The 24144-nt window shown below is 41.2% G+C and overlaps 1 protein-coding gene across 1 annotated transcript in view; it reads left to right on the forward strand.

Moving 5' to 3' along the window:
- LMO7 (LIM domain 7) overlaps positions 1–24144 on the forward strand; it is a 374915-nt gene that overhangs the window by 248523 nt on the left and 102248 nt on the right. The window contains exons 5-11 of the mRNA XM_029603031.1: positions 14217–14247; positions 16330–16443; positions 16633–16831; positions 19991–20243; positions 20574–20870; positions 21224–21511; positions 22291–22479. Coding sequence (XP_029458891.1) covers positions 14217–14247; positions 16330–16443; positions 16633–16831; positions 19991–20243; positions 20574–20870; positions 21224–21511; positions 22291–22479 — 1371 coding nt within the window. The remainder of the gene's footprint in view (positions 1–14216; positions 14248–16329; positions 16444–16632; positions 16832–19990; positions 20244–20573; positions 20871–21223; positions 21512–22290; positions 22480–24144) is intronic.

Genomic DNA, 24144 nt, shown 5'->3' on the forward strand with positions numbered 1-24144 from the left:
CATCTGAGATCCACAAGGGGCAAAGTCTAAACGAGAGAGGAAAAGATCAAGGAAGAGAGGGAGGGAACTGCTGACTATGAATAAGAAGTTAAAAATCATTGAGTATACCCAAACAGTTTTTGCTCCTGGGGAGAGAGAATTGGACTATCTGTGCATAAATTGTTTAAACCATTTTACCAGTGCTGGAGGGGTTTTTCCTGCCCACAGGAGGATTGCCGGTCCACCTGGGAACTTCACTCTTCTATGCCCTGGAGGGTGGATGTTTTCCTGACCCCCCCTGGTACGAGACACCCATTCAACAGATGGTGGGAAAGTGACCGTAAGACTAAAAAAATTCCGTGGTGCTTGTGCCGTATTTCACCAGAGTTTTCAACAGCACGGACTTTACATTTTGGGACACACAACCAGTGACTCCAGAGTGTTACTTTGGCACCCAGAGCGCACAGTGAGGACACATACCCCTCTCCCAGGGACAATAGAAGGATTTGGGGCCCTGAATGTTGACTCTTCCTCTCTTCCCCCACCAGAAAAAGGATTCCCTCCCCCCCCCCCCCCCCCCCAGGAAAGAGAGTGAGAAGAGAACTAGCTGGAGTGATGGCCCCTAAGAGACTGCATTCTTTTATGGCCCCACTGGAGTGGGGTAAGCTCCCTGGGGCGGGGTTACATACGTCCTAGAAAATGCCACATCCCCCTAGTAGTTTTCATTAAGGCTGGGATTGCTTCTCCCAGACCTCTACAGGGTTGGGGGGGGGGGGGGGGGGTGATGAGGAGGTCCATCCTTTGCAAATCCCAAAAGAGAAGGGTATTGCTGGAAACTGAGTTGTGCTGACAAACTTATCATGCAGGCATTGCAGCCAAAGCTGTCTAAGCCCACTGGTACCACACGGTATTTTTTAAAGCTTGCAGCTTGGCTGTTACGATCTTGGGACCGAAGTGTAAAAAAAAAAAAAAAGTGCTGAAAATGGGTGCTGGGTGTTCGGCGCTTGCTTTCCTAGCATGCCGCCAGGCTCCTCTCCTGGGGGGGGGGGGGGGGGGGGGCGCCACGCAATATTTAAATTAGGAGTCGCGTTGTCAAGGAGGCGCTAGGGTCGCTTGCTTTCCGCTAGCGCCTCCTCCACAGCGGGAGCCCGCGAGCGGTTGGCTGTCGGTGGCCGTCTGCCGGTTAGGAAAACAGGTGCTGAATTTATCGGTTTCCGTTTTCCTAACTGGTGCACAGCCATGGGTCTGGGAAACGGATGCTTGTTAACTGAGCGTCCGTGTCCCCAAACCTGTCTGTGACTCTAAAAAAAAAAAAAAAAAAAAAAAAAAAAAAAAAAAAGAAATAAAATAAACTTTAAGCTTTCCTTCCTCCTAATTAATATCTCAATCATAATAAGTAGGAGGATTTCTGCTTTTCTGTACAACTTTAGTTTTGTGCAAAACTGTTTTTAGATGCACACTTTTGCATTTCGGGTGATTAATTAATTGCCTCATCAACATGCATTTGCATGTTGATGAGCGCTATTAGTTTCCCTGTGCGTTTGGAGGCGCTAATCCCTTTATATCATAAGGGGATTAGGTAGCGCCTACACAACCCACATCCAACTGTGGGTTACACAGTGCACTCGGCCCCCTTGTGATGCATGAGATTAGCACAGCTGGCTGAGGAGTTTGAGAAACATTTAGGCAGTCTGCAGAGCCCAGTAGGATGGGCTGTGCCAGCCAGCCTGCCTCAGTCACCTTTGTCCCCTGCTGAAAATCTGAAGAAGCGATGGGGACTGGGTGTCTGATTCTCACTGCATCTTTTCCGGATCAGCTGAGTTGAACAGACTAGGTGTCTAATGGCAAATCTGATCTTGATTCTCCTACCCACCCTCGGCAGGCACATGTGACCAGTTCTCACTTTTACAGGAGTGCATGGAACTGGATGATGCTCTGAATTAGAACATACATCTTGGGGATACCTTTAATAGGAAACCTTAAGGGCCCTCCAAGAGCGTGATGTAAACATTTGTAGGATTAATGTTGAGATGTAATTATGTATTGTATTGCAATATATCTGTGGAACAGATTTAAACTTATAATTCAACTCTTTCCTTGAATGGATTCTATACCCTAACCATTGTCTAAAAAAGCTTAAAATGTTCCGAGAAAAGAATTTAAGAAATATGCGCTCAGTCTTTTTTTTTTTTTTTAAACTGTTTTCGTGTCAGCCCCTGGAAGTGCCCTGGGCATTGTAGGCAAGGGGGGGAGAGATTAGGTATACTCTGAGCCACTGCTGCCAGAGGGAGTGCTGTGCCAGAGCTTATGCATGGGAGGAGGGGGCAGCGCCAATTTCAGTTTTTGCATAGGGCGACAGCCATCCTAGAACCAGTGCTTGGACCACGTCCCTGTACCCAGAGCGGTGCATCTCAGCATGGGGTGAAGTCCAGCTGTGCATAAAATGGCAATAATAAAACACACAGCAGAAGAATGTGTGGCAATCAAACTGGACAATAGCATTATAAATGAAGCATAAACAATTTAATGAGTGCACACACCAATAGTGCACAAAATTTGAATACTAAGCGTAAATACGTAGTTATACAACTTTGTATAACTACGTATTTACGCTTAGTATTCAAATTTTGTGCACTATTGGTGTGTGCACTCATTAAATTGTTTATGCTTCATTTATAATGCTATTGTCCAGTTTAATTGATTGCCGCACATTCTTCTGCTGTGATTTACCTAAATGTGTGTGCCTTTAACTCCGCCCTTTATGTATGCTTGCGCCCAATAATAAAACACATCCATTTTTTTTTTTAAACAAAGATACTAGATTTCATTGATTGCTGTGATGTCATGCAAGCTCATGACAGCTGTTTCTGTGTTTTTTCCAACAGGTACCTAGTCAAACACATTTTCCTTTCATCTTCCTTTCTTTCAGCAGCAGCAGCTATAGTCATGATGCTGCTCTGTAAAGACCACTGGAAGGCCCAATTGTCTGCTAAAATTAAGCACTTGGGGTGGGACTTCGTACTGATGACCACTCCCGTGCTTCAGGGCTAGTTCTGCTTTCTAAAGTGTCTGGTTACTGTCCGCTGTTGAGTACCTAGCATGGGGTGCCATATCTAAGTAAATGCAGTAAATCTGAGTTGTAATTTGAGCAATAAATAGAATCTCAGCAGGGCATTTATGGGAGATGCACTAAGCACACAGATGGTTTGTTTGGCCTGGTGCTCCAGCTGACCCCCAAGTTTCCTATATGGAGAGCCTAACCATTTAGTACTTGTAACTCTTTGGCTATGCATTTAATGCAGTGATTCCCCCCCCCTCCCCCTTTAGAAAGCAAGGGGCCGGTATCCAGATGCAGGGCCATGCTTGGGGGTGGGGTGTGAATCATCCAGTTCCGTTCCCCCCCCCTCCCCCCAAGGTAGCCCAGCTTCTTGCTGCAGAGTTCAGTCGCAGCATGGAGTGAAGGAGTTGGCTAGTGGTTAGGGCAGTGGGCTGCGAACCAGGGAAGCCAGGGTTCAAATTCTGCTGCTGCTGCTGCTTGTGACCTTGGATTGTCATTTCACCTTCCATTGCTTCAGGAACAAAATTTAGATTGAACTCTCGGGGGGGGGGGGGGGGGGGAGCAGAGAGATACCTACAGTACCAGAATGTCTGAAAGGCAGAATATAAAATAAAGAAGAAAACCCTCCCTCTCTCTCTCTCTCTAGCCTTCCTCTCGCAGGTAGCAGCCATAAGTGAGCAATGCTTTTACCTGCTGTACCTTATCTGCGATCACGGCATGGGAAAAGCACCAGTGGTGGAAGGAGGTTGAAATAGCAAGAGGGGCACCTCTGCTATTTTTCTCAAATTTAGATTGCAGAAAGCAATATGTTAAATGGAGAAAGAAGACAAATATATAATGGTGCTAATAGTAATTAAAATGACAGGGCACCGAATGGTTCATAGTATGGGCAGTTACTAAGTTCTGGTCCTATTCTATATCATCCCCTGCTCATGGCAGACAGGGCTGCTGCACCAACTCTGTTGGCCAGGGCAGAGAACAGACTGGAGCAGGATAGAGCTGCTCTGTTCCCTAATCCAGCCCCTCCCCTCCTGTCATTTCCCAGGGTCTGATGCAACCTGTCTGTGTGTGTGTGTGTTGGGGGGAAGGGGGTGCAAGTACCTAGTAAGTCAAAAGTACAAGCAGATAAAAAGCCCTGTTTTTTTTTTTTTTTTTTTTTACTGTTGCACTCGACTCACAAGCACCTGTTTCCAGCAGTATCCTTTTTAATTTGAGTGGAAATGCACATGCAGGGCTTGCCAAGCTACAGTAAGCACTAATGAGTCTATTCTGTTAGGCATATTTCCATGATGGTCATTAATAGTTTGTAATTTCACAGCAGTTATTTTGGGAAATGAATAGGACCCCCCCCCCTTACAATATTCAACAAATATGGACATTAATGAAAAAGCTGGTATGCCACTGAACCAGAAGGAATCTTTCTTGGTGTACTGTACATTGGTGCTCTGTACATTAGCTAACAGCTAGAGGTCCTAGTGATCAGAGATCTGATCTACACTGTTCTGTCAAACTGTAATTACTAGGAACTCCATAATGTTCCTGTACATACATTGCTTTAATTTTTACAAAACCATTTAAATACCTCTATTGGGTGCCTTCGCTCAAAAGCAGGTGTTGATAAATTGTGTTTCCTCTTTAGTTAGTGAGTGGCTTGCACACATGTCTAAATAGTGGTTTGTTTTTTTTTCCTTCCTGTATTGACTTACAACCTTTGCTTCACAGAGTTTGAAAAGTAAAGCAGATACCTTCCCACACAGTCCATAGAGCAATGTGCTGCATCAGGGGGTCTCTTAATTACTTGCCTTACATGCTGCCACGTTTCGGGTTCTCTTGCTGTGCTGACTATATTGCTCCTCCAGCATGGGACCTGTTCCAAGTGTGCTCGGTTTCTCAGGACCCCTTTCCCCTAGGGCAAATGCTGCAGAGGTTGACCCCTACCCTTAGCGGCATGAGGCTTAAAAACTCATTAGTGCCACACAACTACAGTCGTTCCCAAGGCCCCTCTTCCATCTATTGACAGGTTGTATTGGGCGGCGAGGGGACATAGGCTTGGTATCTGTAATCCTTGTGGGTGGCAGTTACTTAATCATACAATGCAAGTGGTAAGAAAACACAAGTATGAAGATGAAAACAATCCAGTTCCATGATTTTAATTTGGATTGTGCATTCCTAATATTGGCGAGGTGGGTGGTAGGAGTCTGGAAAGAGATAATTTTGGGAAGTTGAGTGTTCATTAATTTGATGCTATAACGTGTCACATGGTAACTTGTAAGCAGATGGGGGTGTGCTTTTTTTTTTTTATTATTATTATTTCACTACGGACAACTTAAGTACCTTACAGCTACTGCCTCTGATTATGCCATTGTGTTCTCAACAAGCAAAGGAGCAGCCTGGTTACGGCTTCTGAGGGCAAAGGAATTTGTTTGCAGTGATTAAGATAGTGAACTTTCTTGTTTGCTTCAGCAAGTCCTTTACCTTTTTTAAATTCCTAGAGTTGCTTTGTAAAGATAAATAGTAGTTAAGTCCATACTCTGTGCACTGTTTGACACTAGATCTGAGTGTTCAAGAAGTGATTATTAATGGCTATATTTAGCCAAGTATGTTGAGTGTCTAAAAGGTCACATTGTCATTGACTGTAAAGAGCAGGGAATGTATCTTTAACAACAACAACAAAAAAATCCTCTTGGAATTCATTTTCACTAAATGAAGGATAATTTATGTGAAAGTGATGCTAACTGGTTCCATTTTTATGTTAGAACTTGTTTTAAAAGATTCTCTGAAGCCTGGAGGCATTACTGACCCAGATCTTGTTTGCTGTTGGGGGGGGCAGAGGACAGAGGCTTCAAGTACATGGCGGCAGCGGAGGAATGCTGATTCTGTTTATATGCTGGAATTAGTACATTTCTGATTTGCTTATTTATGTGCTGTCATTCACTGAAGAGTGAACAGTGGTTCCAGTTTAAAAATACAACCCCCCCCCCCCTCCATTATATGACTCCCTGGCCTTGAAGTTGCTGTCTACCTATCCACATTGAAATATACCTTGCAGTGAATTTCTACAATTCTGTATATTGTCCACTTGTTTCCCCTCTACACTATAATTCCAAGGACCCTGCTTGAGTTCCAGGTTTATCCTGCCTTTGCCACAACTAAGGATTAAAGATGTGTGAGCAGTTTGAAGTCCAACCCGAACAGGCGGGGTTCTATGAAAATTGTTGGATCTGGAGGAAATTCAAATCAGGTCCATTGGAATCTATAGCTGGTTTTGCCAGATTGGTTCCTCGTATTTGCTTTAGACATATTGTAGTGCCAAAGCAGATTTTGTCCCACGTGAATTTTCTTTTAAATAAAAAAAAAAGTTGAGTAACGGCTTCAGCAAACCTGTAGAAAAGGTTGTTTTTGCAAGTTTGTCAAGTCAGGTTCTGAACTTCCTTAAGGAAGTCTGTGCATCCCTATTGAGAATTGTCTGCCTATTGCAAGTCCTTGTGAACTCTGATCATGCTCATGCCAAAACTGATGGCCTTTTGAAGGCTGGCTCATGCATTTACTACCTTCTCTGTGAATAAATGTTTCTTTGTGTTACTCCTGAATTTGCTCCTGCCATGCTAAAAATCATGACCCCTTGTTTTTAGAAACTTTTATTCACCATATGCTTACCTCTTGTATGTTAAAATTTGAATTGTTTTAAAGTTATAATGTCCTCTTCTCCTTCCTTTTAGGAAGTGTACACTTGTAGTGCTATATAATGTTTAATAGAATGGATATTTATCCCCTTAAATCTGATCTCACAGGTCTGGATGGGCCAATTTGCACATTATCTATTGCCATCTACTATGTTACCTTATCCTTTGGATTGCATCTGCTTCTGGGCTTCCTAAAGCTGTCCTGGAGGGCCCCCCACAGCTGGTTGGGTTTGCAGGGTATCCCCAATGAATGTGCGTGAAGAAAATTTGCATATGTTGGAGACCCGGTGTGTATACACATTTTATCTCATGCATGTTCGCTATGGATTTATTGAAAACCCAACTGATTGTGGCATCACCAAGACAGGTTTGGGAAATCCTATTCTGCTTTCTCCTTCCAGAAACTGGACAGTACAACATGACTCTCAAATCACTTAGAGACTAGCTCACTAATTCACACACTCTTTTTTTTTTTATGAATATATCACATATTCCTTATATTGCCAGTGGCTACCTTTGAATAAGTAGAAAAGGGACAATCCTATCCAGAACATGGCTTCAAAATCGTGATGCTCACTAATAGCCCACTGGGGAGTTCACTATATAAAAACAGAATATAGTTAACCACTTGTGCACAAATTCCAAATATGAATACAGAATTTGGAGGGAAAGACTTCAGAGTTGAAAGTATAGATAATGAAACCTAATTGGGTTCTTTTATTGGTGAAAAACCCTCCATTTAAATTTTTTTTTTTCTGATTTCCTATTTTAATATTACCAAACCCTAACCTATATCAAAAAGTTATTATTGAAAATTTAAGATGCAAAGTAACATCTTAAATGTTTATATTCCAGGATATGAGCGTGAAGATAGCATCTTAGAGACGAAGACTTAAAACAAAACAAAAAACCCCACTGACTGTTTTGCTATTGTGCTGCTTCAGGGCTTGTATATTTTCTGGTCTCAGTTCCAGATAGTTACTTATGAATTACGCCATCAAGTTTTTGACCAGCGATTGAGATGAAGGAGCCCTTTGAGGTTTTATTACCTTTACACTCAGCTCTGAGGGCTTTCCCTATGATTTTTGTATTCAACTTAGGAATTGGTACAAAAGTGGCTAATTGTACTCTGTTTTAATATAGTGACTTCACCAGGGGACTATTAGTGAGTGACATTCCAATAGCCAACTTTTAATCATAGTCCCCTAAAAGCCATTTTGTCGCTTTATATAATCTTATTTTATTTTAAATGAAGTGTTCACATATCTTTCACATTTTCAAAACCACTAGAGAAATATTTTCCTCTTCAATACATTAAAAACCCAATATCCTTTTATTTGCACAAAATTATAATCCACAATATTGAAAGGACTACAATTCATGAAATAAAAACACATTCAAACAGGAAAACATACTCAAACCAACCACCGTCAAGAGCCATTGTGGAAGATGGAAAATTGGACAGCTGAGCTTGTTTCATTACTCTGGCAGTTACAACCCCTGAACACCTTGCTGAGCAGACTAGGTAGGTGCACCTTTTTGGTTTTCATCTGCCGCCATTTACTGTGGTTCAGGGGGTGTAACCATGTGTCTGCTGCTAGCTCCCTTTTTCTTCACAGGCATTTTCTTCAATCTCTCTGCAAGTATTTATGTACAGTCTCATAGCAATATCTTTTCTCCAGTCTTGCAGCAATATTTGTCAGAGGCATCATCCTTGTAGCCAATCTAGCACGTTCTTTTGTATATCATTGACTCAAGGTTACAAAACATGCAGTACCAATCAAAACTCATCCTTTCAATTGTTGCTCGTGTTCCATTTGATATTCTTCTTACTATCCTGCATAATCAGCAGTCAGATGTAACATTTCCCCACTGCGTGTCTCAATGGAGTACCACCGGATATTTTCAATCGCAAATAGCTGAGTCCCGGTCATTAATAATCATGGTGATATTGATGAAACCAAATTTTGTGTGGATTGATGACCGTATTAAATTTTCACACACAAGTGGGAATCTCTCGATTCTATAAACACTTACTATCACCTCTGCTAGTTATATTTTGACCTGATATTCCTGTGTGCGCTCCCTCTTTTTTTTTTTTTTTTTTTAATATAAAAGGAACTTGTTCTGTTTCTGCTATGCATTTCCTATGCAAAGCTTTAATAGCTTAATTCTGTCCTTGTTCACAGAGACAGGAGGCTGTTTCTTTGATTCCAAACTTTATTAATAGGTAAAACAAATAAGTCTTACTGTCCATAAGCTGAAGATTACAGCAACCAACATAATCTGGGCCACAGAACTAAGAGCAGGTAAAACGAAAATAATTATGTAGGGGTAGCCAGATCAGCTGCTGAATTGCACAGGCCTGGCCAGTGTAGAGCTGACCAGAATTGAGAGAGAATCACAAGGCAAAAACAAACAAACCAGAAACCCCTGCTTTCAAGTCAGTTTAACCCTTTAGAGCCACTGACTACAGTAACAGCTGTGAAAGTGTGCAGGCTGATGACCAGTTGGCAGTCCAACAGCAAACAGAAACTATGCAAAGTAATACATGAAAAGCTAAGCAGCATTAGTAATAGAAACAGACAAGTTACTGTGAAAGCGAGACAACAGTGAATAAATAGGAAAGTGTCTGTGGATACAGGCCAGTTATCTATTTGTACTGTAATACTTTTGCTTAACACTATAACGTGAGCAAACTCTTGCCCCTCACTTGCTGACTCAGATGCAGTTGTACAGGAAATGTAGACACATGCATATCTGTGATTTTATTTTTTGTGTATTTGTGTGTGTATGTCTCATTACAAATGGAAACTGTAAAAAAAAAAAAATTGTGCAATTTTTTTTTTTTTTGCTTGCTCTAATTCTCCCTCCCCGAACTGTACTCCCCTTCTGGCACCCATGGAAGAGGAACCCAGGTGACATGTGTGCGCACTCTCTCTCTCCTCTCTTGGGGCCTGAGAAGGGGGATTCCACAGTGGTCTGCAGTGACCATGGTGCACCGAAGCCTTAATGACAGCAGCTCCCGTAACTGCTCTGCATTGACTGTTATCTACTTTTTATTTTAAGAATGTTACTTAAAAAAAAAAATCAAAACCAATTTTGGGGGAGAGGGGCAAAACTGTGGCTTTTACCCTTTCAAAGCACACTTCAGCTGTGCAAACAGTTTTTAGTGGACTGGAGTGAACATTTGATATGGATGTCTGTGAGTAACCTAAGGATCTTTCTTTTCTATTACTTCTATTACTTCCATTACTTCCATTATCTGAAATCTTGTATGTGTATTTAATATTGATGAGTATCTGGATTAACGATAGCATTTATGATTGTGTTCACAAAAATACCCTTTTTACAATGTCCATGCAAACATTCATGTTACATGCACTTGCTTTCATTATTGGACCGTATCTTATTTTTGCAGGGTTAACATTTGTCTTTTATGATTGTGAGTGACCTTATTTGCAAAGAAAATTATCCTGTCACTGGTTTCAGTGAATACATGGTGTAAACTTGGAAAAAGCTTAATTTATCCGCATCCCCAAAATTAGAGTTGGAAGACTGTGACATTTTGCTATAAGGGATCAAAAAATGTGGTGTGGTTAACACTTTTTTTTTTTTTCCTCCAGGAATTCATGGCAGCTGTATTAATAACATTATTCAAACAATTAGCTTGCCTTGTTGTTTTCATTCTTTCCCCTTTTGATCAATTTCTCCTTTTTTCCTCCTAATATACTATGCATTTTTAATTTAATTCTTTATACCTTTGTATTATGGTCACGTCCGCACTCCAATCTTCAGCTCTTCATGCTTCACGTGTATTGGTAGGATGCCAGCAGTACCTTCCTGGTTTATTCAGCTATTACCAATATTATGAATCTAACAGGGTCATTTATCAAATAGCGTTATGGCATTTTCGCATGTGTTGTGGCGTTTTTGCATGCATTAAGCACCTTTAACGAATGCGATAGCACCATAATGTATGGTGCGATGCAAATCAGAAAAAGAGAAGGCGTTAGGGGTGGGAGTGGGCTGGGTTCACTGTTTTGCGAAGCCCTATTGCACGGCTTTAATGCAGATTTTAGCTACACCTTTTTCAGTAGCATTAAGCAGTGCGATAGCTTGCATTAAGGCTTTATTGCATGTTGCAATGTGTTCTCAAATGCTGGTTTTGAAGCTCCCAGAGCACCAGCCTAGCTATCAAGGCCATCCTAGAGAGAGAGAGAGACTAGACATAATGCCCTCACACGAGATAGGTATTTATATCTCTATGGGGGGTCCACCTAGTAACTTGAGGTGAAGTTTAGGTATTAGTGTAGGGGTTAGGGGCCACTTTGGCATTCAAAGTGAGACATATGAACATAATGGTGCTCTCTTGTGAAGATTTGATGACCTTCGGAGTGAGGAAACTCACTCAAAGAAATTTGTGCAATGTTCTTTCAACCTAGCTTGATGGACTCTACCTGGGTAACATCAAGCTAGGTTGCGAGAACATTGCACAAATCTCATCTTTGTCTGAGTTTCCTCATTCCGAAGGTCATCAAATCTTCACAAGAGAGCACTGTTCTGTTCGTATGTCTCACTTTGAATGTCAAAATGGCCCTTAACCCCTACACTAATACCTAAACCTCACCTCGTGTTACAATGTTGGTCTCCCATAGAGATATAACTACCTATATAGTGTGAGGGCATTATGGCTTCTCTCCCTCTCCCCTCAGTGGCCCTGATAGCTAGGCTTGCTCTCCAGGACCTTAAAACTACTAAACATGGTCCCCCCAGTTGTATGTAGGAAATACAACAATTCTGGCACTTATCTCAAACTGCAAAACAGTTATCGCAATTTGCGGTAACTTAGTGCTTCGTATAGGTATTAGCGCAAATTGCGATAAACTGCCTATTACCATAAAATACGCCCCTTTTTCTATCACATGCGATATTTAGTGCATTTTCATAAATCCAGGCCTAAATTGGAAACGCCTTAAAAAAAATTGCTTAGATAGTAAATAAAAATCATAGCTAAGGGAGAGACGGTAATGTTAAACGGTGAACTGGCTTTTAAAAAAAATATAAATTACAGACAGGCAAAAGGTTTCTTAATATATAGTCTTGTGAGTAAAATATAAGGTTAATATCAAAGGGGGCCACCACTAATGCATATTTATAAACTTTTTTTGTACAAATTCTGACTTTTTATCAAATTTCATTTTATTTTTCTTGTTGTATTTGTATTACATACCAAAATCTCATAAAGAAATAAAACAATTGCTCACATGTCAGTTGTTAGGCTTAGAAGGACAGATTCCTGTCCTATTTGCGGTATATAAAAACTTTTAAATAAATAAGTTCAAGGAGTTTGTGTTCTGCGGTGAGTTGTTGCATGGGGCTCTATAGTAGAAGGAGCCATATTGGCGTAGTTTGAGTAAATCCTAATAAAGATTTTCCACCCCTCCAAGTTTTCTGGTCTGGGGTTGGTGTTCTATGGTGAAGCCTATTGGGCCGTGTAGAGGGACTATCCCCACTCCCCCCCCCCCTCTAGTTTAATCAATCCATGTTCAGTTATGCCAGCATTATCTAGGTGGTGGTCATTATTGATGTCATGGAGTTTTAGGAGATTTCTTATTTACTGAACTGGCATTCACCAGACCTACGATGCCACATGTTTGCTTGATGTGCCCTTGTGATAGAGGATACTTTTTATTTATATTTGATTTATATTCCACTTTTTGCCATTATTAGGAATGTATAAAACTTCCTTATGGCTGATCTCCTGGGAGGCTGGGGAATACCATGGTTCCCTCTTCCCCATCCCACTGGAATCTCCGTAGATTCACTGCCCATAAGGTCTATGCCATTCTTGGTTAGGGTGTAACTGTGTGGGTGGTGCTGGTTCATTTGCTCGCTTGAGTGGTGGATGGTTGGGATTGTTTGGTATGGTGCGGGATGGGATCTAGCGCTATCTTTTTATGCCAGGGCTGACCTGTGTTCAGGTAGTTTACTCTGGGTTGACAATGGGGAAGGAGTGGGAAGTGGTAGTAGTGGTATACTCTGAACTTTTAAGTGTATTCTTTTATGAAGAGATAATTGGGAGGATTCTTTAGCTTCCATGATTATATCCCATTCCATCCATTGAATAGTTATTTCTTTAGTGGTTTAGCTTATGTAGTGCTGCCATGGTGGTGTGTTGATTCTGTGGCATGGGTGAGCAGATCCTGAGGGTGGACCTCGCCTGTTGCGGGCTGTGTAAGAGTTTGGCTTCTTGCAAAGTTGCGTCCAAAGTTGCACATAAAGGGGCGTGCCCTTTGGCCTGACCCTTTAGAACAGGAGCCCAACTCTGGCACACCCCTTTAAAAGGCCTGGGCTGCTTCTGCAAACCTCACTTTAGAGGGAGGGGCACCGCACGCAAAGTCATGCATCGCTGATTCTGGGCCTATGTCCCGCGAACTTTAGGTCTCTAAAATGTTCCTCAGTATCTCTCTGGGAGAGGCCTAATCAGTTTTAGAAAGAGGAGAGATGGAAGGAGAGTCCAGAAGCAATAAGAAAAGGGTAGACTGGGGTGTGAAGGTGAGAGAGAAGATGAAGCACATTAGAGAAGAGGAGAGATGGATGAAGAGGCAGAAAAAATTAAGGAAAAGTGAAAGAAGAAATAATTCATAGGTACAAAAGACGTTAACTGCCTTTAAAATGCTTTCTATTTTTGCATATTAAGTATACATTTTCATAAAAAGCTGCTCAAGGCACAACAGAATTTTCTTACACTTGCCTCAGAATCTACCTCGAGGGGCAAGGCGAAGGGGATCCTTGGTTGGGCTCATTTGACAAGCCTTTCCATGGCCTTGGCAGCCCATGAGTCCTCAGATATCCTGCGTGCTGTATTGCTCCTGAACAGGACTTATTTGACCTCTACAGAGTCAAAATAAGTTTCTCCTTCCAGTGGTGATTTGAGTATGTTGAGGTATGGGCTCAGTAGCAAGGCCTGTTAGAGTGGAAGAAGCTCCTCTCTATCTTCAGATTAATTTTCTTTGAAACATCTTTTTTTTATTTTTAATTGCTGGTGTCTCTCATCAATGCTGTTCCTCGGGAAGCCTCTGAAAAGCAGGTATGAGGGGGGAAACTAGCCTGTGCTTGAATTTCATCTCTTCTTCGTTTCTTATCCATAATGTGCAAGGCTTGGTAAATGGGGCTCGTGCAGTTATTGTGTATTTGCTTAAGAGTCCTCTCGAGCCAAATCTGTTTGAAACAGGATGTACCAATGTCAGCACTTTCAGTTTTGTGTTTGTAGTGAAGCCAGAGTTAGTAAATCATTGTACCTTTCGCATGGAAGACGGTGACCTTTGTATTCTAGAACAAAGCATACAATATTCCCATTTTTGTTGTCATAATTTCAAGCTGTGCTGCCTGGTGTGCAAGTAGATTGTGACAATTGAATGCTTTCCTCTAACTGTGCCTTTTGAGGTTTTCAGTTAAGAGTACTGAACATTTTCTCTCTCTTCCCATTGCAGACAAGAAGAAACTTCCAGAAGGTTAAAAAATGTGAGTAATGCTTGCTCTGTCAATGCTACGAAAAGAATTTTATGGAAAGAAAAGCATGCAAAAGTGTGTTCTAGCTTTTGTCTTCTCTGGTTGTATGGCCCCATAGGTTGCACCCCTGTCAAAACACCTGCTGCCCCATGAAAAATACAGGGATAACTGCATAGTCACTAATAAAAGGGGGCTGGCTTAATAATTAGAGCTCTGCACTTCCAAGTTTGGAACCTAAGTTTGATTCCTTTAGTCAAAAATGAAGTCAGATTTAAAAAAATAAATAAAAAGTCTGTTTTGAGAAGTGGTACCTTCTCCTTCCATCCTTGGTGGCTGTTTCAAGCCTTTTGTATGCACCAACTGATGGACTTTGCAGACTTGATTCATGGCCTCAAGATGCAATTGAGTTGATGAATGGTCTACCCTTTATGGACATCACTAACTCATCACCGTTTATATCATGCTTGTGCAGCATCAGACTTCAAAGCCTGTTACAAACAGAATTGGCTTTACAAAGGGGTACGGTGAATGAGGAAACGCAGCAGAGTTAGGCCACACCAGTCCTCCAGTGCCGCAGACAGGTAGATTTTCAGGATTTCTAGAATGAATGTGCACGTTAGAGATTTGTGTGCACTCGGTTGGGTGGTTAGGGGGCCAATGACCCCTATTTCCAAGGGGGCTCAGGTCACTGTCAGTCTGCCCCTGTGCATATTCGTTGTGGATATTCTGAAAATCAGACCAGTTTGTGGCACTTGAAGACCAGAGTTGCCTACCCCTGCTTACGGTTTACAGTTAAAGTGCAAATGCAAGTATGTGTTAGTTTACTTCCAAGTAGCAGTATAACTTTGTGCCTTGAGGGTTTGCAGTGCAAGCTTTTTTGAATTTTTATGAACTGTTTGTGCATTTGCACTTCCTGGATTCTGTGGAAAAGATAGCACTTTGTGAAATGGAAATTGGGGGGTGGTTCTAGGTTTCTGGTACCAGGAACCTACCTAGAGTTTAGTGTAGGTATATGACTATTAACCACCCCTTTCACAATTTTTTTTTTTTTAGAAATATGGATATTTGTTTTTGTTCTCTCAAGAAATTATCCATTTTGTTGCTCACTGCTGTGGTTGGTTTAGCAAGCCTTAAGCTTGTGCATGAGAGAAAAATGAAGACCCCCGGAGCTATGCATGTCACCTTGCTGATGAGACAGGAGGAAGGGTTATCTGGGAGTGGATGAACAGGAGTAAATAGGCTCGCTTGGTACAGACAGAAACCACCCCTCAGCAGGCTATTTAAAGGAAGTGCCGAGTTGGGCTAAAGCTTTTTAAGCCGCAGAGCTAATGTTTGTACTGAAGTCGCACATGTTGGGTGGAAGAAGCAATGGGCTCTAATAGCCTTTCTGTAGAGCAGCAGCAGCCATGATTTTTACAAAGTCAGAAAGATGGGAAAATTGAGGGGGATGATCTTAAATGTGTATACATTTTACCATAGCATTTAAATAAAAAGATCAGGAATTGTATAGCGAATTCTATAACAAAAATTGTGTACACTAAAGTTGAAATTAGGATGTACTTACATAAAAAAGTGTGTTTTTTATTGCCTACTTCTGTCTACCAAACTTTACCTTCTCAATAATTCAAGAAAGCCCGGTAAAGTATAGCGGACCCTTAGTTGTGAAGGGGATATTGGTGATCAGTTATTGGAACCGATGCATTAAGAGAGTATCAATTGGGCAGACTAGATAGTCTGTACTGTCCCTTAACTGCCGTCCATAGTCTAGATTTTTGTTTCCGTATCCATCAGAACGAGAACCCCCTAGATAGTGGTAGCAAAATATGGAGGGACAAACCTACAGCACAGAAGAATGGGGGGGCAGTGCTGGAATAAATGAAAAGGAAGAAGCAAGACGTCTTGACCTCTGGTAGCTGTCACTGATTCCTGGTTTAGTGCATGCAGAGCATGAGGAAGGAGAGTCACCTCTGTTACCGCACAAGTAAAGCCCTGCTAAGAAGTGAAATTGCTTTGAGCTTTATTGTGCGGTTATTTGTATAGCCGGGACGCTATTTAATAAACTAGTAAATGTTTCTGTTGGGATTTTTATTTTAGGTTTTGATTACCTTGTACTGGCTGGGCAGGAAAGCACAAAGTAACCCATATTATAATGGTCCTTACCTGAACCTGAAAGCCTTTGAGGGATTATTAGGACAAACGCTAACCAAGGTAAGGCATCTCAGTAGAGCAGCTGCAAATTTCATCATGATTGCTCCCTTGTGAATGAGTTCTTAACGCACACTGGAGAGTTTTCGGTACTGAAGCGCCGTTCACTTTGAGCGTGGTTTAGATAGCATTATTCCCGCAGATGCTAAGCTAATTGTTTCTTTAAAGCAGCTGTGTATTTTCTGCCTTTAGGCACTTGAAGAGTCCAGCAGTCTGAAAAGGAGTGGCAGGGACAGCGGATGTGGTGACATTTGGTACACTGACCGAGAAGGCTCGCTATCGCTTTCAGCAGCTCACAGACGCGACGACTCCTTGGATAGCCTAGATTCCTTTGGGTCGAGATCTTTCACCAGCTTTTCATCGGACACAACCCTAAAGGGGAGCAGTGAAGGTATTTCTCTCTCAAGAGCCTGCCCTGGTTGATACGAGTGTCTTGGCAACATGTTCCTGCGCACAGGGGCTGATGCAATAAGATGTGCATTAAAACAGGTTCTCGCGCCCGTTTTCCTGACACACACACAGCTATGCTTCCTGGGCACCCGATGCTATATTTTAATGAGCTGCTGTGTTAAAAAGAATGTGCTAGGGAAGAATTATACATCCCTAGCCCTTAAATGCATCGGGCACCTAGGCGACGTGGCTGTGCACCCACAATTGCAACGGGCACTCAATACAAGCGTCCATTTTATCCTACTTCAGGTCTATTTCTGGACGCCCAATATCAAGGGGCGAAATTGGCCTGGGGCGTGTCTCTTGTGCTGTTAAATTGTGTCCAGAAATTTTTTTTTTTTTTTGCATCAATCCATTACACTATTTCTTTATTCTTAAACACCTCAAGCAGCAGGTGTTTAAGAATAAAGATAGGAACCACACAGGACACTATTTTTTAAATTTCTCTTAAGCCCTTGATTCACGGATTGATTTAGCACCAGCTCTGGGGCTGGAGTTAAATTTGCAACATTAAAAAGTGTGCGTTAGGCGCCCAGTGATTTTCTGCATCGGGGTAATAGCTAATAGTCTCATCTTCACGGAATTTACATGTGATAAGCGCTCTTGGCTATTTTTGTTAAGGTACACTAATCTCCTTATTGCATCGGCCGCTAGTCTAGCACTCCAAACCGTGTGTAAACCTGTGCACTAAGCCGAGTGCACTTTATTGCATCGGACTGACAGTTCTCAGAATATTCATGGGTCAAGTTATTTTAGTCAACATGATGCACAAGTACTCTTTCCCTACTGTCGATCAAGTGCAGTGTATGAAGTTTTTTGTGGACTGACTGAAAATGGGGAAATGAATTGAACAGTGTGGCATAGTCTGGATGATTAATGTGTCAGAATGAGCGATGCCCCATTCCCTGGACGGTTTCCAGTTGAAATGTGGCTTAAAACATATGAGGTTGCAAAGAACTTTGCTAATTGCATGTATGTTCAGTTATTTAAAACATTTATTTATTTTATTTATTTAAACGCTTTTATATACCGACAACCGTTTGCACATCGTGTCGGTTTACATATAACTTAAAACCAGGGTATATATAGGCATAGCCTTTACATAGAACAAAGAACAAGTAAATACAGTAGTAAAACAAAAAACTAAATAAATTGGAGGAGGGAATCAACAGGGAGCAACATAGGTTGGGATGGGGTGGGAACAACAATGAGGGGGTGGGGTTATATACAAGGATTCATAAATACGTACAAAGTTGTTTCAGGCGATTGTTCGAGGGAGAGAAGACGGGAAAAACAAGGGGGGGGGGCTGGAAAAATGTGATGGCTATATGTGGGTCACAGAGGGAAAGGGGTTATCTATCGAGGGTGAAGGGGGGTAGGCTTGAAGGAAGAGCCATGTTTTGAGTTTTTTCAAAACATCTGCTTTTTCATTCTTTGGTGGCAGATTTTTATGTTAAAGATGGAGGAAAGATAACACAGATCTGTGGGGGATGTAATGGATGTTACGTGAGCTGCTGTGCAGACAAAAACTGAATTAATGACAGGGGTTTTGATCTAATGTAGCGCATGTACAAAGGCCCTGCTGTCATCACTATTGACCTAGCCCCAACTTCAAGGTTGTAAATAGAGGCCACTCTTCCAAAGGACAGTTTACATTTGAGAAAAAAACCCCAATGTAATGGAGAAAGCACATGGAAGTATTTCAAGGGAGATGGGACCCTTTCCAATGGTTCATTTACAGCTGGTAATTTAACTGTTAGGATAGAAGGAGCTGGAGATGGTGTTTGTAATATTTTTTGATTGAGGCATGCTGGAAACACCACTGTTTTAAAGACTAAAATGCCTTTAAATCCAACTGCGAGAATTTCTCTCTCATGGCTCAGTTCAGAATGCAGTGGTAAAATGCTCAGCAGGATGGCTTCTTTTGGCACTTTGGTGATGTTTGGAAGTAGCTGAAGAGACCACTAGGGCTATGGCATGACTGCATCAGCATGCTGCTTTGCGCCTCTTCATGCTGGTGCAGAAATCATGAAGAATTCCAGCTGTAACTAGTGGGAGTTGAAGTGAGATTTTTCTTTTTATTAGATATGCAGTCTAGACTTGTCTACCACCATCCTGCTTACAACTGATAATACAAGTTCTGCCTGAAAGACAAGTATAAAATATGTTGAGCAATTTGTGCATTTTCTTTTAAAATGTTTCCTTTCCCCAAATTCAGGTTTTGCACTCGTTAGTAAACTTTGCTATGTAAACAGCCCTACTTGATTTATTTTTATTAAAGAATACAAAACTACTAAATGAGGTGATACCTTTTTATTGGACTAACTGAATACATTTCTTGACTAGCTTTTGAGAGCTAATACTCTCTTCCTCGGGTCAGAATAGAATGAGGAAAAGATGACATTTCCAGAAAATATAAGTGACTCATTAAAGGCATTCCATGGTAGTGTGGAGGGAGAAAAGATGAGGGTTTGATGGGTGACCAGAAGGCAGTAAAATTTATGGTTCATAATGTGATGAGAAACCTAGGTCTTTGAGTCCTTTTTTTTTTTTTTTTTTTAAATTCTGTTCTGAACTGTCTGATCATTTTAACTTCATGTCTTGCATTCCTGTATTGTGTTAAATATTAAATAGCATTAAAATTCACATTAAGGTCCAGCTCTGGTAGGCATTATTCACACAGAAAATGGACAAAACCCTTTAAGACTTGTGGCTCTAAATGGGATGGACGCCATATGGATGAGCTGTAGAAACTATTTTGTGAATACCTGTGCACTGAGGTGTTTGGGGCTTGGTATATTTGTTTTTATGACTTACTGGTCATGAGATTAGCACTTTGTTTTGTGTGCAGAGTATGGAGTGGTGAAAGAATTTTATGTATGTAACACAAGTATGTAAAGGGAGGTCCACCTAATAGATCTTATCACAGCTTTGTGACAAGTTGCTGAAAAAGGTCTGCACTGTTTCTATCAGTAGCTTACCGGCTTCCGGCAGAAAGTTTAGAGCTCCTACAGAAAGTCACTGTTACTTCACAGATTGCAGCCAGAAATTAAGCCTGGAGATGACACATTTCTCATCATTTCCCCCCTCCTTTTTCCAGGTTGTGAAAGCGACACAGACTCTGAACTACTTCACAAAATGCACGATCCAAACAAAGATGATATGTCCTATCGTAGGGTTTTAACGGTAGAACCTAAGACGGTTGCTGCGTTCAACCAGTTTCTGCCAACCAAAAGCCAACAGGGAGCATATTTACCAGCACCCCTGCGAAAGAAGCGAACAGACAGACATGAGGACAATCGGAGGAGCTGGGCGAGCCCAGTGTACACTGAGCCTGATGGAACATTTGCAAGGTATAAACTTAGTCATTTGTATGCGATGTAACACACAATGCAGACTTCTCTATGAATGCAGAAAAGACGCGGGTTTTACTTTGAGAACCCCTCAACCTTGTTTTCTCTTAGTTGGATGGCTTAGTTCTATATTGACAGTTAACTATATTGGAGGTGATAATGAACAGTTCACTATAAGAGCATTTAAGCTTGACAAGTTGTCTTCCTTATAAGCTACAACTTCGAATAATTGTAGTTTCCTTATCTGTGGGGGGAAAAATGCTTCAGTTTATGAGAGAAATGATGTTTTTTGTTTTGCTTTACTGTCTTTAATTTTTCAATTGGCTTCAGTGGAGGCAACAGGAATCCTCTAGTTCCATATCGAAACGACCAGGTAAAAAACAACTTTCCAAAATCGGCATCGCACCACATGGCCGCTCAGCATGATGGTGACTCTGATTCAGGAAAGAACAGAAAGTGCTCGGATCTTGTGGATGCTTTTGCAAATTATAGGTTCCAAATGGGCAGCCACCTTTTGAACCCTGTTGCATGGGATCACCTCTACATACTGAAAACAGGCTCTCCTAAATCACCTTCAGAAGAGTTTCCTCTGACTGGATCTGTAGTTGCTGCTTCAGAACAGAGGAGGTCAGGTGCTAGCCAGGATCTGAATAGCTGCTGTGCATCTGACTTTTAATCTGTCAATAACTGCAAATCAAGTGCTTGTTTAATCTGGATTTCTTTATTAACAGGACCACTAATTGTTTGATTCTTTTTCATAAATCCTACTTGCGTTTTTTTTTTTTTTTCAAATCTTGATTAGTTGAGTTCTTCATCTGATATAAAAGGCTATTATAATAACCATGCAGCTATGTTCTGGTGAAAAATGAGAACTAACCTGCTTTACTCATTGAGCAAAAAAAAACCAAAACGCATGCCTTCTGTAGAGTATATCTAGCTGCACACAATAAGTATCCTAACTGGTTGGGCGTTTTGAACAGTGTCCAGAGGCAGAATTTGGGAGCTAAAGACTACAGCAGGTCAACTCTGAAAGGTACTTTGAACCCCATTACAAATAACTCAAAGAAGGAAGAACACTCAACATGGATCCCACACTTCCGAAAAGATGACCTCTATATTCGTAGGCTAAACATGCCAGCAACTAGCTCCAGTGTTTTGTCCGATACATTTCTGCCCAAATGGTGGACCCCTGAAGAGGAATTGTGTTGGAAAAAAATCAAACATGGCTCCCATTCCCGACCCTGGTACAAGGAGTTTCAAGGATTCAGGTCTGTTTCTTCCAATTAATGGCTCCTTTAATTTAGCTTTTCCTGTGATCCTGACTTAGAACTGAATCCCTAATATCTTTGCTTTTCTTAATTCCTTTCATTTCTGAACTGATAGTTTGATTTTATCTTCAGTTTAATATAGCATTTTAGACTGTACCCATCCTAAAGCTGTATTGGAATGTTCTAATTGCATTCTATTGCAAAAAAATATTTACACACCATTCTTAGGAGAAAAATATTAAGGTATTTTTGCCTTTTTTTGGGGGGAAGGGGGTTGGGGAAGAGTAGGGGTGAGGGAGCAGGTTGGTAGAGATTAAGTTAGGTGGTAAAATCCCTCTTGGGGGTTCAGTTTGATAGGACGAGCAGGGGTTTTGGAGCACCAGTGTAAAGGAACAGAAAGTTCTTGGCACAAATGAACTCTGTTTTGTTTATCTAGCCAGGTGTGTATAATGCTATCTTGGTGCTATACACACACCCTGGGAGGATCATTTCAGCCTAGCTGACTTTCTAATTAGCTGGGTTAAAATACTGCTTTTACTAAAGCTGCCTTTGCTCTCTTAATATCTCGGGCAACTACTTAAACGTGAAAATTAAAATAAGCCACTTGATTCCTTTTGTGATTTTTTTAAATTTAACACTAACTATATATATATATATATATATATAGTATGAAATTGGATATCCCTGTTCCTAGGTCAGCTGTGCATGTTGTATGCCTGCTGAGTAAAGTGGCACACCTTCTCTTCAGCTCTTTCTTTTATTTCCTAATTGCTCTATAGTAGGAGGTCCGAGTCTGAAGATGATGACTCGGAATGTGAGAGAAGCCAAATCATTAGCGGCGAACAGAGAGTGAAGCGTAATTCAAACGTGGAGTTCAGAAGAGATTCAGGCTCTCGCATTGCAACACCGGCTGCAAAATCTTCAGAAAACGCACGGGGGGGAGCTGCTGATACTTCTGATCAGCCAAGGTTTATATACATGCATGACTTTGACCAGTCTTGTGTCCTGTGGCTTAAAGCATAGTCTGCAGCTGTATGTTGTCTTGTCAGATCAGGAGAATAAGAGGAAATGTGGAGAGCTTGTATTTAAAGTTTAGGGACACATAGTGTGCATTATATATTAGCAGCATCTGTTACTAAAATTTCTACAAATGTATGATGTGCAACATTAATATAGTAATAGTACAGACCGAGGCATCATTACACATCTGAAAGGTGTTACAGGTTTATTGTGTGTGTAAAGTAAAACACAAGGCCAAAAAACTTCCCTGGGGAGATTCTCTATTCTGAAACACAACACCCAACATTAATATTCTGCAGGCAGCCTCCCGTAACAGTATCTATCACCCAAAACACTACACACCATATTCACACTGAGTCAGGATAATTGTGGATGCCAGGCTAAAAAGTGAATTTATTATTATTGCTAAGTTACGCTTCTAAAAAAGGTGCAATAGAAATAATATACAGATACTGCAAAGACAATAGTTGCAATAATATAAAACAAATCAGTTGAGCCATCCTCAGTTGAGGATGGCTCAACCAAGGTTTCTCTTTCCCTCAGCCCAGCACCTTTCTATGCTTCTGTTAATTATGCCCTTTTTGTCTGTACATCTGAAAGCTTGTTTTGAGAAAACTCCTATAACTTTCCCAAAACATGGACCAGGGTGAGAACTCCTTCCCCATATCTTTATTTACTACTTCTGGACTCAATTGTTTTATAGTCATGGGATTGGTATGAGTATAGAGTCCAGTGAGGCCTATCTTCTGCATACATCCTAAACCAAGCTTGTCAGACTTAGGGTATATTTATAAGAATATAAGAAATCCCTGGTCAGATCAAAATCCATAAAGCCAGCATTCTGTCTCATACTTCTGACCCAAACTAGCTACTGTATCTGGCAGATCCCTAATAGTTGATCTGTTTCTTGTATCTCATGCCCAGGGATAAGCACTGGCTTTCCCAAGTCTGCCTGGCTAATAACTGTTTATAAACTTTTCCTTCAGAAACTTGTCCACACTCTTTTAACCCCACTATGTTAGCTGCCTTTACCACATCCTCCGGCGATAGATTCTATAGCTTGATTTGTGTACTGAGTGACAAAATACTTTCTATGATTTGTTTTAAATATGCCATTTACTACTTTCATGGAGCATCCCCTAGTCTCACACTTACCCCACATCATGGGACTGCAAAGCAACTGTAAGAATAGAAGAAGTAAAAAGATGTGGTGAGGGAGTTAGTCACAAGATAGTGAGCTGTTTCTCACTCTTCACTGTGTTTTTTTTTTTGAGAAAACTGTATGTGTTTCTCAAAACATGGTTTCAGATGTGCAAATCAAAAGGGTAAAACAGACAAAGGGGAGGGAGAGGGTCAGACAGCAAGAGAATTCTCATCTGATAGACCAGACTTGGCTACCATCCTAATAATCATAAGTAAGCATTATTGCAAATGTATCTGCTATATCTGTGTTATTTCTCTTGCACTGCTTTTAGAAGCACAAGCTCATATTAATAACAATATTGTTTATCCTGGCATCTGCAGTTGTGCAGACTTGGAGTATGAGTGTGGTGTGTAGTGCTTTAGGTAACAGATGCTGTCTGTAGGATGCTGGTTTGAGTTTTGTGTTTCAG

The sequence above is a fragment of the Rhinatrema bivittatum genome, chromosome 5 (assembly GCF_901001135.1).
Source record: "Rhinatrema bivittatum chromosome 5, aRhiBiv1.1, whole genome shotgun sequence".
In the NCBI taxonomy this organism is placed as follows: Eukaryota; Metazoa; Chordata; class Amphibia; order Gymnophiona; family Rhinatrematidae; genus Rhinatrema; species Rhinatrema bivittatum.